Raw genomic sequence first — 17,410 nt, 5'->3', positions numbered from 1 at the left:
TTTGGAGTCGCCGGCGCAATTCTTGTAGAAAATCCTGCATGAAATATCGCAGCAAGCGGGGAAAATGCCAAAAGGTGGATGGACCGCATTATGGTCAATGAGGAGATCTTTAATGATTAATGCTCGATTGTAATGTCACTAATCTCCATAATCGTTAAGTCAACGTTAAAGTGACCCTCCAGTTTCGGGATAAAATTTTGTCCTTGGACCGGAGAGGGCAGTTATATTATCTGTGGTTTGTCTTCTGTGCCAATGGCCCTCTGATCGGCTGGTGCCAGGTCCTGTTTTCAGAGGTCCAATGTAATCTTCAGATTTAATAATCCTCGCAATGTATTGGCAGAGTTAGACTACCAATGTACTATATGTACTCTCGGATTGACCGCACTGCTCATATGATCAGTAAACTGGCCAATCAGAGAGCAGTGCACAGTGTGTATTTGATAACTAGAAAATTGTGGTTGCCATCTTGGATGGTTGAAAACGGGTTCCAGAACCAACAAATGCGGGACATTGGTAAAGAAGAAAAGCAGGCAATATATACAGTACACACGCATGTCACCTCAAACCCTTGGGACACAATGTTGTCCATGGCGACACTTTGTATGGGGGTATGTAGCTGGAAAAGCATGAATGGAGGTCGAAAGGGAGAAATGCATCAAGAGGAAAGCACATCAAGCCAACCCTTGTCAGGACCGTCTTCCACTTGGAAACCGATGTCCCCACTGTGAAAGAACCTGCGGATCAAGAATGGGTCTCTAAAGTCACCTGCGGACCCATCGCAAAGACCCCATACTTGGAAGGCAATCATGCTGAGCCACGAGTGATAGCCTATGTAGCTGGATACTATAAAGAGTATTGTTGCACGCAATGGGCAATGTAGGCCGTATTGTATATAAGCAGCTTGTAGCTGACACTGTATTTTGGAGTGTTGTGGTAATGACTTCATATGGGGCAGGTTGCACAAAGTGTTGCAGCTTTATTTGCAACCTGTTGTCCACATTCTAGGGGGCAGTGGCGAGCATGAAGGAAACCCGGCATCAGGTTGTGTGTGCCGGCTTGGTGAAGGCCTTTCTGTTGAGGACAGCCAGCGCTGGCTCAATGGCTGGGGCCAGGGGTTTCCTTACCATCATTGGCTCCAAAAAATGCTTGGTCGCAGCCCTGAGCGGGCATCAGTCTGTATGCCATGATTGATAATGGTGGATTCCACATCTTTTCAACATGTGACAGTACACAGTCAAGTCAGTGCAGTACCAGAGTGTGGTGGCACCTGGAAAACAGTAGAGAACAATCCGTCGTGCTCCCAGACTGGTGATGCTCCAATTGAATGTGCATCTTAGCTAGGAATGGCTGCTCATGGGACGCTATCTGTGTGACTCCCTTATACTCATTAGACAACAGTGTTGCGTCACACACACTGCTCTCCTTTGTGGAGTTCCCTTTCATCAAATACTAAATGCCTCCCCCTTTGCCAAGGCCACCATACCAGGTTCCCGGGCTCTTCTAAAAATGAACATGACTACATTGAAGCAAACCATAAAATAGCAGTTTCATTAAAGGGGTTTTTCCGGTTTTAAACTATTGGTGACCTATCCTCAGGATAGGTCATCAATAATAGATTGGCTTCAGTTCATCAGTACTGAACTGAATTCTGCAGGAAGCAGACAGCTCTGTTCTTAGTGTAGTGGCCAGGCTTGGTATTGCATACCGAGTTCCAATTGTAATGAATGGGAACTTTGCCTGTAATACCATGCCTGGCCACTGCCGTGGGAATTGAGCTGTCTGCTTCCTTAGCTCAGTGCACAAGCACGCTGGCTTGCAAAACAGCTGATCTGTGGAGGTCCCAGGCAACAGACCCGCCACCAATCAACTTATTTATGACTTATCATGAGGATAGGCCTTTAATAGTTTATGACTAGAAAACCCCTTTAATAACAAAAAAAAAACCAACAATCTGGGGGTTAGGTGACCCCTCTTACAAACACATCTTGAAAGATATAATAGACATAATAGAGAGATGGAACATGCAAGACCCATCTGTCTGCTGCAAACAGGGGGCCAGGAACATTGAATGCAATGTGAGGCTCTTGGAGAAGGTCAAGGGCCGTGTCTCAGGGTTCTCTAATGTGAAAAGTTGATCATTAATGTTTTATTGGTCTCCAGATCCCAATAAGTGACATTAAAATAAGCATAAAAGGAGTTTATGTAGCTGAATAAGATGCCGCAGCAAGAAAAGCCCGTGATTTCTATCCGGGAACCATTTTTTATTATGTTCTGTTCCTATAGCCTAATTGCCTTTCCACTCTGATATTGCAACACTGTATTTACTATAAGAATCCACAGCCATCCAGCAGCCGGAGGAAATGCAAACTTAGATCTTCCTTACAAATAAAAAAGTCAAAAAGTTTACGCAAACCGGTCCCATCGGCAAATATGGTCATCAGCAAGGTGATCAATGTAATGGATGAAATGTGACAAAATCTTAACTGTCCTTCACATTCACTGCCAAGTTCCAGTTCAACGCTTGTAGGTCCAAAATATTTTTTGACTATGCTCTCAGAAGCTTCGGTGATCTTTTTTTTCCTAATCTACTCGTAACTCAATCACTCCGCAGTTTTTTAGTTTACCTGTTATGCAGCGATGATGTCACATCCATCCACTTGATCACTGCAGTCAGCGATGAGACTTGCATGTACGGCGCAACTCTGCTGAGGCCAGTGATCAACTGCAGCGATCACATGGATTACGTGATGTCATTGCTGCATGACAAAGACCAACAGGGACCACCAACGTGCTGGCACTGGAGCAACATGGAGAAGAGTTCGGTAGTCAGAGTGAAGTCACAGGAGCGCGTGGGACTGAGCTAAAGAGACAGACAGTCCCTGTTGCTGCGCGAGTTTTTCCTCTGGGACTTTTGCAGTCTTCCATCACTTCAAGTCTATCCCACGGACAGAAAGTGCTGCGACAGGAGGAGAGTAAAGTGCTGCAGTTTCGGTACCAAATCAGCTGCATGTTTTACCAGGCCGCGCCTCTTGGAGAAAGCTACCCGTGTACCGCGTTACTTGTTGTTTCCTGCCAGCAGAGACATTTAGTTGTTCAGCAGCATGTGGTGCTCCGCAGCATTGACCCAGGAGTTGCGGGGCTTGAATCTGCGGTGTACGCCAGGCTGGATGGCCTCTGTTCCGACCCTTCTTTCCTTGATGGATCCCAGCCTGGGGTGATTTCTGGTGGGCTTCTTCGGCGACCGCTGTGTTGAGGTGGCCCTGAATATCCGTATGTCCAACTTGACCAAGGAGGCCCTCACACTGGACCTCACGCCTCCAGGGACCAATCCACCGCACCAGTGGTGAACCTTATACGTGTGAGGGAGTGATGAGCACCACCTGGTTTGCTTCTTCTCATAGATAGATATGAGATAGATATTAGAAAGATATGAGTTAGATATGAGAAATAGATAAATATAAGATAGATATGAAAGGTAGATAGATATGAGATAGATAGATAGATGGATATGAGATAGATAGATAGATAGATAGATATGAGATAGATAGATAGATAGATAGATATGAGATAGATATGAGAAATAGATAAATATAAGATAGATATGAAAGGTAGATAGATATGAGATAGATAGATAGATGGATATGTGATAGATAGATAGATAGATAGATATGAGATAGATAGATAGATATGAGATAGATAGATATGAGGTAGATATTAGAGATAGATAGACACATATGAGAGAAAGAGATAGATATAAAATAGATAGATATGAGATAGATCTGTGGTTCTGTGTATACAGCACGTTTTATCGGTCATTCCTCTCGTGTTCCTCATTATATTCTGTTACTTTTACATCTGTTTCACAGACTCTGCATAGTAATCTGTGCCCGTGTATAACCAAGATACAACTGTGTGGTCCCAGATGCTTAGACTTTTCTTCATACTTGTTCTTTTTTTCTTCCATTAATTATAGTGCACTTGTTTTTTTTATCCAAAATGCTGAGTTGATAAATTTTAAAAAAATCTTTAGAGGGAACGCATTTCTGATACACAGCTCTGAATGTTCTTCTTCGCTTCACACAACTACCTAGCTTGCTGGAACTAATGTGTGCCTAAAACGTAAGCAGTCCACTTGCCATGCCGCCGGTGAGCCTAAGGGTGCCAATTTAATGAATACCCAGGGGATGTTATGTGAGCTTGTCACGGCACGTGGGGTTGCAAGCGAATGCCGCCCGCTGTCACATGTTGCACACCACTCCTCTGCACCCAGCTGCACCCTTTCTTAAACGGCCACCCCAGGATGCCTAAGCAATTTGGTCTCATTTGCCATTTGTGACAAAGCCCGTTCATGTACTTTCTGGTTTTGATCCTTGCCTGACTCTGAATAGTCTGACTTTTGTGCTCCCTGACCTCAGCTCTGTATTCTGGACTTTGTTATTGCTTGTTGCCTAACCTAACCTGACCTTCAGCCTGGACCTTGTTACTGCCCCTCTGCTGCCAGCCTTGGACCATTGCCTCTATGCCTGGATGACTCCTGTTTAGACTTCAGGTACTGCGCCTTGGCCCAGTGCAGCATCAGCAGCCACATTGCCAGACTATCTGTGTGTTTAATGGCTTGGGGACCCCCGCAGCAAAGTCAGTATCATATTTGGAGGGGTCAAGCATGAAATCGGGGTTCACCAAATGCCGTCACCTTGGGTAGTCCAAAGCCAACCCAGTGTGCAGCAAAGCGGATCCTCATCCACCCAACGCAAGCACAATTTCATTAGGCAGGTAACAACTTCCACTGGTGTCTACCTTTGGGTCAGCCATCAAGACAATGCAGGTGAGAGGATTATGCAGATTAGAGGCTCAACCTCACCTGTGCTTTGCCACCCACTTGCTAAACGACTCATTTAATGGGCAAACCTGGTTCCCAACAATGTGCCCTTTTTCGCATCAGTGTAAATTCACCGGACCATTTCAGTGTTCCATTGCTCTTTCACCATTAATCTATGAAATGTTTAAACGTAAGGTCTAGGCTAGTCCTTTTCTTTGGTGCCCCCCCCCATCATATATATATATATATATATATATATATATATATATATATATATATATATTACACTGATGGGCAGTCTGCATATATTCTTGCAAAAATCTGTAAACTCCCACCAGAAAAGTTCAGTAAATGAATATTGTACCAGAACCAAGTTCATAATATAAATATGTCATGAACCAATCTTATTACATAGACACAATACCAGAACCAAGCTCATTAAAGAAATACAGCACCAGAACCAAAATCATAACATAAATATAGCACAAACTAACTAGAGTATATAGATGCAATGTCTGATCCAAGCTCATACCATAAATACAGCACCAGAACGATGTTCATACCATAAATATGGTATGGATCAACCTAATTACATATATATATATATATATATATATATATATATATATATATATATATATATATAATATCAGAACCAAGCTAAGTATATAAATACCGCCTTCCATCATAAGGAAAAACTATATTTATAGGCAGTCTGCTTATATTTTGCTTGTGTAGAAAGCAGCAAACTCACACCAGAACAGTGTAGTAAATATATTTGTACCAGAACCAAGTTTAGACCATAAATATGGTACTAACCAGCCTTGGTACATAGATACAGCACCAGAACCAAGCTCATTACATAAATATAGCCCCAGAACCAAGCTCATAACATAAATACAGCACAATAACAACATTCATAACATAAATACAACACAAACCAACATTAGTACATAGATACAGGACCAGAACTAAACTTATAACATAAATACAGCACCATAACCATGCTCATACGATAAATACAGTAGCAGAACTAAGCAATTGTGTTATAGGGGCACCAATGGACTGACAGCGTCACCTTAGAGGAGAAGAGACAGAGCCAGGAGGCTTATGATTCATATAGCTCCACAAGACGCTGTTGCACAAAAGAAGAAGACCTTCTAGCCAGCCCCCCTCCCCCTACAGCCTGGTTACCGGTGCCGTATTTGACTGCACGGGTTGCACATAGCTAAGGCTGGCCATGGCCTAAGCCTAAGAGATCGCATAAAAACCATATTATCCTACCTCATGTCAAAATAAGGGGTCTGCCTGTCTAAGGAGCCACCAAATACAGTACAAGATGGAAGTTGACAGCCATAGTAGAGTTCAGGGGCCCCGACCATTGCCATCACAGTGCCCAGATGTTTTTGATGAAGAACCTGTCCACCTTGTTCCTTTCATATTATCTTTGCAGGATCACAAACAGTAAGAAGGAGAAGTATGACATGGGGTGGGAGAGGAATACTTGGTTTTGACGCCCTGCTAATGATGGGACTTGACATATTCACACCACCAGCGTCCTCTCATAGTGTTTGTGTTCTCATTGTTTGCACTTGTCCCGATGTCTCTAATTCATGACTATTTAGCTGGTTCTCGTCATTGCCCCAGTGCTATTCAGTAGCGTGTCTCTGCTGTCGCCTATTATGTACAAAATGTGTTTTTTCCTGGAAGACTTATTAAATAGGACTTGGCTCTTTCGCACCTCTGGAAAATTGTCTGCAGACGCCCTTGTCTCTAGTCACTGCTTGGTTATGTGCAGGGTGGCAGCAGAGGACTTGTGTTTTTTACATTTTCCCTGGAGCTTGTCTATATTTAACTGTTCCTGTATATACGAGATTACTGGTTTCCTGCCCATATAAAGCCACCCTACCCCTCTCCAGATGGGTCATCAGGTGTATGCAGCCATCTGGATGAAGGGTATGCCTGTCATATGTGGCTCTGCTATAGTATTATCATGTATTTATGGCACTAGTTTGCAACAGAGAATCCACTCATTATCACTGCTTAAATGCCCCAGCGTATAATGCTATGTATATATCTGTATGTATAATGTCCTGTATGTGGTCTCCGGATAATTAGAAAGTACTTAGCTTTAGGCCAAAGTTTTTTGCATCGTACATTCATACCTCTGTACGCTATCCTACTAAAAGTTATAGGACACCTGAGTAAGAATCCACATGTTAATACTTAGTGGGGCTCCTTTGGCCCTAATGATATCGGATACACTCTTTGGCATACTTTCTCCTATCGTCTCATACACTTTATCTGGTATTTCCCTTGAATCATCCTGCAAATGTGTGGAAGGTTATTTGGGGCATCTACAGTGTCATTAGACAGTTGAATAATAGAAGAACGTTCTATGAAGTGACAAATCACGCTACACCATCTTCAAATTAGATGGAGGTACCTTGGTGTGGAAGATGTCTGGGGAACGTCTTTTACCTGAGTGCATTGTGTCAACAATTCTGTAAAGGTCTGGGGATGTTTACGTGGCATGGTCTCGGTCCGTTGGTTGTAGTGACAAGAACCAAGAACACTGCGATGTACCTTGACATTCAAGATAATGTGCTGTCGACAACGTGGCAATACTCTGGGAATGGTCGGCCATACTTCAAACAAGACAATGCACCTTGTCACAAATCCAATCCTGTTTTACATTGCTTTGATGATATGGATGTTCCACAATCAGACTGGCTGGAACCTTACTGAACATCTTTGGGAAGAACTGGAACATTGAGTTGGGAAATATGAACAGCGTCCATCTTCTTTGAAAGAACTTACCAGACATTTGCAGGATGAATGGGTGGAAATACTAGCTGAAGTGTGTCAAATGTTAATAGAAAGTATTCCACAGAGAGAATCCAATGTCATTAGGGCGAAAGATGGCCCGACTAAGTATTAACATATGGAAATAAAGACTACTTCTGATTCTTGCTCAGGTGTCCAATAACTTTTGATGTGATAGTATATATTGTATACTAACTGAGCAATCCATAAGAATGTAATTGTTTGAAAGGCATTTTGACCCATCAACCCCAGTACTCGTTTCTATAGGCCAAGAGCCATACTTTAATTATTACTCCTTTTGCCTCCACAGCATTTCTCGGAAGCTCTCGATGAATTCTCAAATGACCTGTTTAATAGTTTCTTTGACGATCCTCCTCTCCTGGATCGGGATTCCTTACTGGATATGGAGGTTGAAAGCCCTGCTCCACCCATACAGGCTGAGCACAGCTACTCATTGAGTGAAGACTCCGCTCCACAAAGTCCAGCCCTTACCATCAAAGAAGAAGACGAAGACAGTCCAAGAGGTAGGTCGCCTTATTACCTAGTAAGCAAATCCCATCTCAGTTGCTGCTCGGATTCAGACCCTTTTCGCTGTTATGCCTAATATTTCTTTAACCCTTTCCAATCCACTGTCTGACTTCTGAAGACATTATGATTTAAGGCTGTACAGCTGCGATGTTGAAAGACATCCATCAGGGTTCTCTTACTATATATTTCCAGCCTCTCTGCTGTCGGAGCCTATCCAATGTGTCACCTCATGCAGTACTGGCTTTAGCCAGCAGATAGCGCCATTGTATAATGGCAGAAAAAGAGTAAGCGCCCTAGGAAAACCAGGATACAAATTGGATTGGAAAGGGTTAATACGCAGCCGTTTTGGCCATACAAGCTCGTTTTATGAGCCTAAGAGCACAAGATTAGTACATGGCCCCATTATCAGACAAGAACATTGGCCTGAACATTTGTTTGCCCGATCGGACTGTGCAAACGGACAAACAATTAGCTGACAAATAAGCAGAAGCTCGTTGGATAAGCATAGCTTTAATGCAAGCATAAATTTGGTTGGCTTCACATCTGGCTGTGTAAACAGGGATGCACTGGCTATTGGAACGATAGTTGTCCCATGTAAACACCCACTTACTTAGGGTGGCTTTCTATGGGACAACTATCAGTCACAAAATCACTCAAACGAGGTATTTTTCAATAATACTTTTCCTGTGCAAACATGGGACCCGATTGGGTAATGAGCAAGAAATTTCTCAGTAGTCGTTAGTTACTTTGTTTCAGCTCACGGAAACAAAGCGACTAGTGAGTGACTTCTTGCTCAGTGTAAGCAGATAGTCGCTCATCTTTGAACTGCCTTTTCACAGTGAATGGAATTGGATGGGTGGAAGACATCCCCAGTTCATCCAATCATTGAATGACTATTGCTTCTGCATGAACGCACAGGAGCGATAAGTCTTGGGATGTCCAAAAGCCACTCATATCACCGTAGATCCCTAAGAATGGCAGATATAGGTCTGTAGAGATATCAGAGCAAAATCTAACACCACGCACAGAATAATTCCAAACCTATTCCTAAATAATACCACCATGCGGTGCCAAATAAGAAGTGGTCACATAATACTGCCATATAGTGTATACAAAATGATGCCATTCAGAGTGGATGGAAGCAGCATGGGTATAGGGTGCTGGAAGCCACAAGGCCCATGCTAAAATCTGGCCCTTCATGTCTAGAGTAATGATGGTAGTCGGGGGTAATAATGCGCCAGTTTTTTCTTCTGACCAGAAGAAAGTCAAGTAGTCACCAGATATCATGTTGGAAACCATTATCATTAGCAATAGTAATGTTTGGTATCTTCTGGGTCTATTGTCTATAACCTATTTATCATTGACACATAGAATCGGGAAGTGCAGTCTGGGCCTTGGAGCATGAACTCTGCTCTTTACTAGTGAAGCAGGAGCAGAATCTTATTCCACAAGTCGAGCATGTACATCCGAGTGTTCCTCTGGAGCAAGTCCCTGGTACAGGGGTACTACAGAATGAGGAGGTATGTATGAGAATGAGTGGCGAGTGACGTATATTATTATCAATAGAGTACATACAAGTGGTAGTACATAATGGTAGCCTCTGAGTCTATGACAAGGTGAGGGCCACCAACAACATAGATACATCCTCTTTTCCATGTTCGGGGGTGTCAGGATAGCAGATGTGGATTTACTATACCTCTAAACCAATTTGGTTTAGGGCTAGATCCAAAGGCTGCACCTGGGGTCCACGTTTTTCACCCTCTAACCCCACCAATCTGGGTCTAGTTTTCACTGCAAGAACCCCAGACCGCTACCCCAGAAATAGTCTTGGTGAAGAAGCAGCTTACACAACTTGGTCAGGTTTACCATAAGACATTAAGGAGGGTTTAGATAGAGACGTGGTCATGAAATATATGGAATTCTTGCTTAACCGAGAAGCATACCAAGGGTCGGGGCAGGCAGCATGCTGAAGAATCTTGGTAAAAAAGTTAGCCAAAGTCAGGAAAGAAGTAGCCTGGAAAAGCTGTTGAGATGGCACAGATCAAAACCAGGAGATTAGACAAAACAGTATATGCTTTGTTAACATCGTGGAGATTGCTACGGCATCCTCTGATGGAAGAGAGCCTAAAATGTGGTAGGAACAATTAGAATTGGCTGAGGATGGAAAAATCTGGGTGTGCGCCGGCCCTTTAAGAGGTGGGTTGGGTGCACATAGGCACCCTTTGGGTGAAGGCAGAGAGGGAAGATAGATGACTGTGGCTGCTGCCAGGGACAGTACACAGGAAGATAGGGATTGGCAGCAGGAGGTGAACAGAGTAGGTAGTCATAACCCGATATGTGATATAGAGTTAATGTGTTTTGGGCCTCTCCTTTGCATACTGTGCAAAACATTGTAGAGAGAGGTGGTCTGAAAGTTCTTGTTAAACACGTTGGGTTGTCTTATTTTCATGTTGATATCGGTCCTCCCTCCTCTAAAGGCCTTAGTCACACGGGCGTTTTTTCACGCGATTTGCGGATCGCATGACGGATGCGCATCCGCAAATCGCCCGAAAATCTGCTCCTAGCTGCGTTTCATTAGAAACGGGCCGGAGCTGTCCAGCGCATTGCATTCAATGGAGACGGCAATAGAGCCGGCTCCATTTAAAGCAATGCGCTGCGGGCGAGCCCGGGATGAATTGTCGGGAAGGGCTTAAATATATAAGCCCTTCCCTGCAATTCATCCTAAAAAGTGTAAAAATAAAAAATATATATATACTCACCTTCTCCCGGCAGCCGGAGCTCCGCGCGGCCGTCCTGCAGTGGGTGTGAAGGGGGTGTGAGTCAGACCTGCCCCCTGATTGGCTCAGCGCTGAGCCAATCAGAGGCATGTCTCACTCACACCCATTCATGAATTCATGAATGGATGTGAGTCAGACCTGCCCCTGATTGGCTCAGCGCTGAGAGGCAGCAGTCACTCACCCATTCATGAATTCATGAATGGGTGTGTGAGTGAAACCTGCCTCTGATTGGTCAGGCTGTGACCAATCAGAGGCAGATCATTCAGCAGGCGGGGATTTTAAAGCCCCGCCGGCTGAATAGTGCCGAGAAGCAGTTCAGGAGAACTGACAGCAGCCGCGGCTGGACTCCGGCTGCAGCGGAAAGGTGAGTATACAATTTTTTTTTATTTTAACACATTTTAGGATGAATTGCAGGGAAGGGCTTATATATTTAAGCCCTTCCCGACAATTCACCCTGCGCACGCCGGCAGCCCATTGCTTTCAATGGAGCGGCTGTATTGCCGGCTCCATTGAATTCAATGGGCGAACATCGTTCTTCTCTGTCACAGCTGTTACAGCTATGGCAGAGAAGAATGATTTGTCTTCTATATGTTCTCAATGGGGTCGGCGCTGCTGCCGCCGGCCCCATTGAGCGCATATAGAGAAGAGAACAGGAATCGCAGATCGCAGATAGGTGCGATCTGCGATTTCTGTTCTATAATTTATCGGACGAGCGCATAAAAAGCGCTCATGTGTCCGATACCATTGCAAAGCAATGGTTTTATAAAATCGCCGGACGCATGCGCATGCGCAAATCGCGGCAAAAAACGCCCGTCTGACTAAGGCCTAACTCTGAATGAGTTTGCATGTGAACACCTAAATAGTTGCCACGACCCATTGACTGTTGTTGGCCAACTTTGGTCTAAAACTCAGTGGTTCTGAAATCCAACTGGTTAAACTTGCACTAAAAAATGAATTTAATCCTGACTGGTTTAGAGGTGTTTCCAGGGTCCAACAACATACTAGACTTGTAGTTTTGCAACAGCTGAGAAGCCACAGTTTAGAGACCACTGTTCTAAGTTATGGAAATCTACAGAAGGGTATTTTTGCAAATGGTGACCGTGTTGTGATGATGATAACAGGGTCTGAAGACGCAAGTAGTGATTCATGCCTAATTTTTGTGTTTTTACAGAACATTTCCCGAAATTCTATATCACATATAAAAGTAGAGCCAGGAATGCCAAACCACTTGCTAAATGTAACATCGGGTAAGTGATTATAAATGGACAATGTAAATTTACATATTATATAGTAATTTATTCATGATTTCTGCAAGACTGGGTCACAAAGGCGTGATAATTTGATTCAAAAGTGGGTGTTTGAGGACACTCTCAGGTGGAATGAGGACTATCCCTTTGAAATGCTGTGGAATTTGGCTTTCAAAGGAAATGTAGAGCAGTAGTCACCAACCTGAGGCTCTTAAGCTCTTGGGAAACTACAACTGTTGGTATGCCCTGATGGCCTGCAGTTGTCAAGGCATGCCGGGAGTTGAAATTTCCCAACCACTGGAGATCCTCGGGTTGAAGTCTACTGATATAGAACAATATTAAAGGGGCTGTCCGGGACTTTTGTGACTTTTTGTATTAATGACCTATTCTCAGGATAGGTCATCAATAGATGATTGGTAAGAGTCTGCCATTCAGGATGCCCATTGATCAGTGATTCCTAGCACTGCTGCCAACACTAGAATTAGACTGCACTCTTTATATTGCAATGCAGGCACAGCTCCCATTGAAATAAATGGGAGCCGTGCCTGCTGTATCCAACTGGGCCACTGCAATAACAGTACTTTCTACTTCCAATGCCGTCTGGCACTGACAGTAGACCCGGGAACTAGCTGAGTGGTAGTGATCCTGAGTGGCAGAACCCCTCTGATCAACTATTGAGGATAGAACATCAATAGAAAGTCACAAAGTTCCAAACATCCCCTTAAACTATAACTCTACTAATTGAAGGGGAAAGGGTTCTAGGGGAGGAAGAATAAAACTAATGGGTCCTTGGGCTGAAAGGTTTTATATACATGGCAGGACTTTGGTTACAGTATTGTATTATGTTCTTTCCTACTCTAGATGTTTTAGGGGTCATGCCTCTTACTCCACCCAGTAGTCATAGCAGTGATAGCGATGGCTCTCAAAGTCCTCGTTCTCTTCCACCCCCAAGTCCAGCCCGTCCAGCAGCACGGTCATCTCATGCTATCTCCTCATCACCGCTGCTCACTGCTCCTCATGTAAGTATGATGTGTTTCACAGGCGCTTAGGTCATCGCCTTCCCCTTCGATTTCTTGTTGGTCCTTGTACGGGCAAAAGAGGTGTTTTTGTCAGTTTTTGGGCACTATTGTATTACATATTTTCACTTCTTTCATTTTTGCATGTAGAAACTACAGGGCACATCAGGACCTCTCCTGCTAACAGAAGAGGAAAGACGCACCCTAGTGGCTGAGGGGTACCCGATTCCTACCAAACTTCCCCTCACTAAAACAGAAGAGAAAGCCCTCAAGAGAGTGCGTCGGAAGATAAAGAACAAGGTGAGAGTAGGATCCTGTGGAAATAAAAAAAAAACTACTGAAGTGGTTGCATTAACAAATTTGACTCGAGCTGTCTCTGTGACATCATCAGCCCTCCACCATGAAATTGCGGTGTGCCATGGCTTGTTTTAGGCAGGAATAGTGATAATACACTGCAAGTACTGCAGTGCATTATTTAAGAAATCTTGAGATCTCAAGTCCCCTACAAGGACATAAAAAAATGAAAATAGTCCAAAATAAAACCACGTAAAAAAAAATTGTAGAAAAACACATTTTTTCATGCTTTACCTTTAAAAAAATAATTTAAACCCTTCTATAATGACACAAGAAAATTGAGCATACTTTCTATCCTGCATGGCAAACGTTCTTAAAAAATGGAGTTGAAAAGGAATTTTTTTTGTTCATTTCATCTCCCAAAAAGTGCAATTAAAGTGATCAAAAAAGTCATATTCACCCCAAAATAGTACCAATAAATACTACAGCTTATCACTAAAAACAAGTCCTCACCGAAGACAAAAGTTTTGGGTCTTTAAATGCAGCCATGCAAAAAAAATATATATATATATCTGCCTATATGTATGTGTATGTATGTATATATATATATATAATTTTTATTTTTTTTTTAACTAAGAGAGGGTTTTATTGGTCAAAAGTGGAAAAGCTTAAAAAAATATATAATTTTGGTTTCATCGTAATCGTATCGACCCACAGAGAAGTTTCATGTAATTTAAAACTCATGATGAAACACCCCACTCTTCAAAAAAAAAAGGAATAAAAGTTAGAAAATACATTATATGTACCCCAAAATGGTACCAATGCAAACTACAGCTCACAACGTAAAAAACAATCCCTCATGTGGCTACATCGATGGAAAAGTTAAAAAGTTATGGCTTTTCAAAAATGGAGATGAAAATACCCAAAAACTGTTGCTTCCTCAGGTCCAAAATAGACTGTGTCACTAAGGGGTTAAATTGTTTGCAATAACAAATTTATCTATCAGTCTTGACTCCAGCCCTGGGGACAGTAGACTATCTAACTCTATTGTATACTCCGTACAGGAGTACAGTTGCATCATAATGGATCACTAGCATCAGCATGGGCCACCAGCCTGTCTGCCAAATAGTGGTCCAGAAAATCTACTGCAATCACTTAGAATATACAGTATAGAAGAGAATGGAACCTATGACTGAGACCCCTCTCCAAGTGCCACTCCATACTGCCCATTCCAACACTTGCTGACTCTTCTACCTTCCAAGCCCTGTATAAGGAATTGCAGATTAGGACCTCCTCTGCCGAGCGGGTTCAGACCACCCATGAGGTAGAGTGATGGGATGAATCCGAGTTAGACACTTTTTCTATGGGCCCCATAGCAGCGTCCAGGGTTGCCCTTATAGTGGAAACCTAGGACATGACTCCTGCTGATTCTTCATAGTTTTTGTACAGTCTGATGTAAGTTGTCTAGAATCCAGATTGTTATTGTGTACTTAATTTTGTGTTTTTGACAGATCTCAGCCCAGGAGAGTCGGAGGAAGAAAAAGGAATATGTGGAGTGTCTAGAAAAGAAGTGAGTTATGAAATGTGTGTATAGCCTTGCCCCAGTCACTGTGTACGGTACAAGGATATAGCACCATGTAAATCACCCTGATGTTCATCAGTCATACATGCTATTTGCATTGTTACTGTAATTCCCATGTCACCAGTACTTGACCTGTGCACCTTTCTTGGCGTCCATTGTGCATTATGTCTCCACTGCTCTCTTGCAGGGTGGAATCGTTCACATCCCAGAACAGCGAGCTGTGGAAAAAGGTGGAGACTCTGGAGAACGCTAACAGGTGAGGTATACGTCCTGGTACCTCGTACAAAGAAATAGGTGAAAGGTGGCAACACAGTTTTTGCATTTTGCAGTACTTTTTCATACCATATTTGCAGTATTATTACGATACAGAGCTTCTGGCTAGAACAGCCCACTGTAGGGAGTTAACCCTTTCCAATCCACTGTCTGACGTCTAAAGACATTATGATTTAAGGCTGTACAGCTCTAATGTTGGAAGATGTCCATCGGGGTTCTCTTACTGTATATTGCCAGCCTCTCTGCTGTCAGAGACTATCCAACGTGTCCCCTCATGCAGTACTGGCTTTAGCCAGCATATCGCGCTGTTTTATAACAGCAGAAAAAGAGTAAGGCCCCTAGGAAAACCAGAATACAAATTGGATTGGAAAGGGTTAAGGGGCCACTTGGGCATCTCATGCTTCAAATGGCTTGTCCTAAATAGAACTAACAGTAACAAAGCAGACGCAAGATATCTTTATGATATCCACATCAATCAAATATAGCTGATGCAACATTTTGGCTTCACGTGGCGATTCCAGAAGGCGCTTTGTAGACCAAACCGTTAAATTCACTTTCTTCTCCCACTAAAAATTCTCCAAGGGGATTAACACTCATTTGTGACTCCTTCAGCAGTTTAGAGGTAATAGAGTAAAAAAAAATCATACCAGTTCCAGGGTGAAAAGGGTTGTCCAGAGAGGGCAAATATTTCCCGGTCCAGCTGTGTTTAGACCTCCACTTCTGGCTGTTCCAGCATTGTTTCATGTGATGTGGACCTTCTCTTGCCTCGGAAGTTATTGCGGGAGGCTGGTTGTCTGACTCAGTTCAATAACTAAGCCGGCCCCCTTCTCTACATCGGCTCTGACAACGAAGGAGGCAGGTCTAGTTATTTAAATGAGCCGAACAATCAGCCCCCCCATTGCTGACGTCATAGGCAAGGAAAGGGCTATACAATGTGACCCAGTATCAGAACCAGGCTGGAAGTGGAAGTCTGGACAGTACACTGGTCCGTATTAGTATTTCTCCTCCCTGGACAGCCCCTTTAAATTAGAAACCAATTCTAAAATATTCTACTAGGGCATTCAAGAGACACTTTTTGTTGCTGCTCTCTTCTCTGGCTAATAGATGATGGTCTTGAATGAGGAACCCTCTTCTATTAATGGGGTTTTCTGCACTTTTTTCAACTGTAGACCTGTCTTCTGGACCACTTTTGTAGAGGAGGGTTCCCTGTTCAAGACCATCATCTATTAGCTAGAGTAGAGAGCAGCTACAAAAAGTGTCTCTTGCTTTGGAGGAACTGACATGTCATGCATTACTTGGACAGCCAATTGATTTAATCACCCACCTTGTAATGCTTCACTTCCCCAATGGTGGTGCTGCAGGGGAATTAAACACTGGATGTAAGGTTACTTAGAGATGAGCGAGCATGCTCGGTATGGGCAGTTACGCGAGAGAGCAACGCTATTTTTGAGTAACTGCATGCTTGTCATATTCGGGGGGGGGCTGCGGGGGGGAGAGAGAGATCTCTCTCACTCTCCCCCGCCCCCCCCCCCTCGAATTTTCTCCGATGGGCATGCAGTTACTCAAAAATAGCGTTGCTCTCTCGCATAACTGCCCATACCGAGCATGCTCGCTCATCTCTAAAGGTTACCCTCTAGATTACAGACAATCACTGGGGCTTCAGCAGGAGTACCATATATGATAAACTTATTTTTAAGGGGCCATTCTAAAAAAAAGGGATTTGTCCGAAGGTGAAATCTTTGCCCAAGACAAGCATGATTATCTTAAAGTATGTATATGGTTTTACACTTTTAACGCAACGCATTTCAAAGACTTTTCAGTATGAATTAGTGCAGATGGCGCCTTCCCTAACTTGTCAAGGTGTTTTCAGAAATTTCAGACCTCATTTATAGGCCGTTTTCCGGCAATTTGGCTTATTGCTGATACCCTTTTGGTTAAAGCAGACCTGTCAGTGACAAGTTTGCTTTAGATACCCCACACGTCAGAATTCTTGTTATGGAGACTACGGATGACGAAATGTGGTGGAAAAGAGTAGAGCTCTGATCTAA

At 43.3% G+C, this 17,410-nt stretch overlaps 1 protein-coding gene across 2 annotated transcripts in view; it reads left to right on the top strand.

The window, feature by feature from the left end:
* The window catches only part of CREB3L1 (cAMP responsive element binding protein 3 like 1), an 88,085-nt gene that overhangs the window by 57,352 nt on the left and 13,323 nt on the right, over nucleotides 1-17,410 (top strand). For both annotated transcript variants that reach the window (XM_066583405.1, XM_066583404.1), the window contains exons 2-8: nucleotides 7,956-8,169; nucleotides 9,545-9,693; nucleotides 12,122-12,197; nucleotides 13,059-13,216; nucleotides 13,364-13,513; nucleotides 15,019-15,077; nucleotides 15,277-15,345. In XM_066583405.1, coding sequence (XP_066439502.1) covers nucleotides 7,956-8,169; nucleotides 9,545-9,693; nucleotides 12,122-12,197; nucleotides 13,059-13,216; nucleotides 13,364-13,513; nucleotides 15,019-15,077; nucleotides 15,277-15,345 — 875 coding nt within the window. The remainder of the gene's footprint in view (nucleotides 1-7,955; nucleotides 8,170-9,544; nucleotides 9,694-12,121; nucleotides 12,198-13,058; nucleotides 13,217-13,363; nucleotides 13,514-15,018; nucleotides 15,078-15,276; nucleotides 15,346-17,410) is intronic.

The sequence above is a fragment of the Eleutherodactylus coqui genome, chromosome 11 (genome assembly GCF_035609145.1).
Source record: "Eleutherodactylus coqui strain aEleCoq1 chromosome 11, aEleCoq1.hap1, whole genome shotgun sequence".
NCBI classification, from domain to species: Eukaryota; Metazoa; Chordata; class Amphibia; order Anura; family Eleutherodactylidae; genus Eleutherodactylus; species Eleutherodactylus coqui.
The sequence above is the reverse complement of the archived record's forward strand: the minus strand, read 5'-3'. Positions and strand labels throughout refer to the sequence as shown.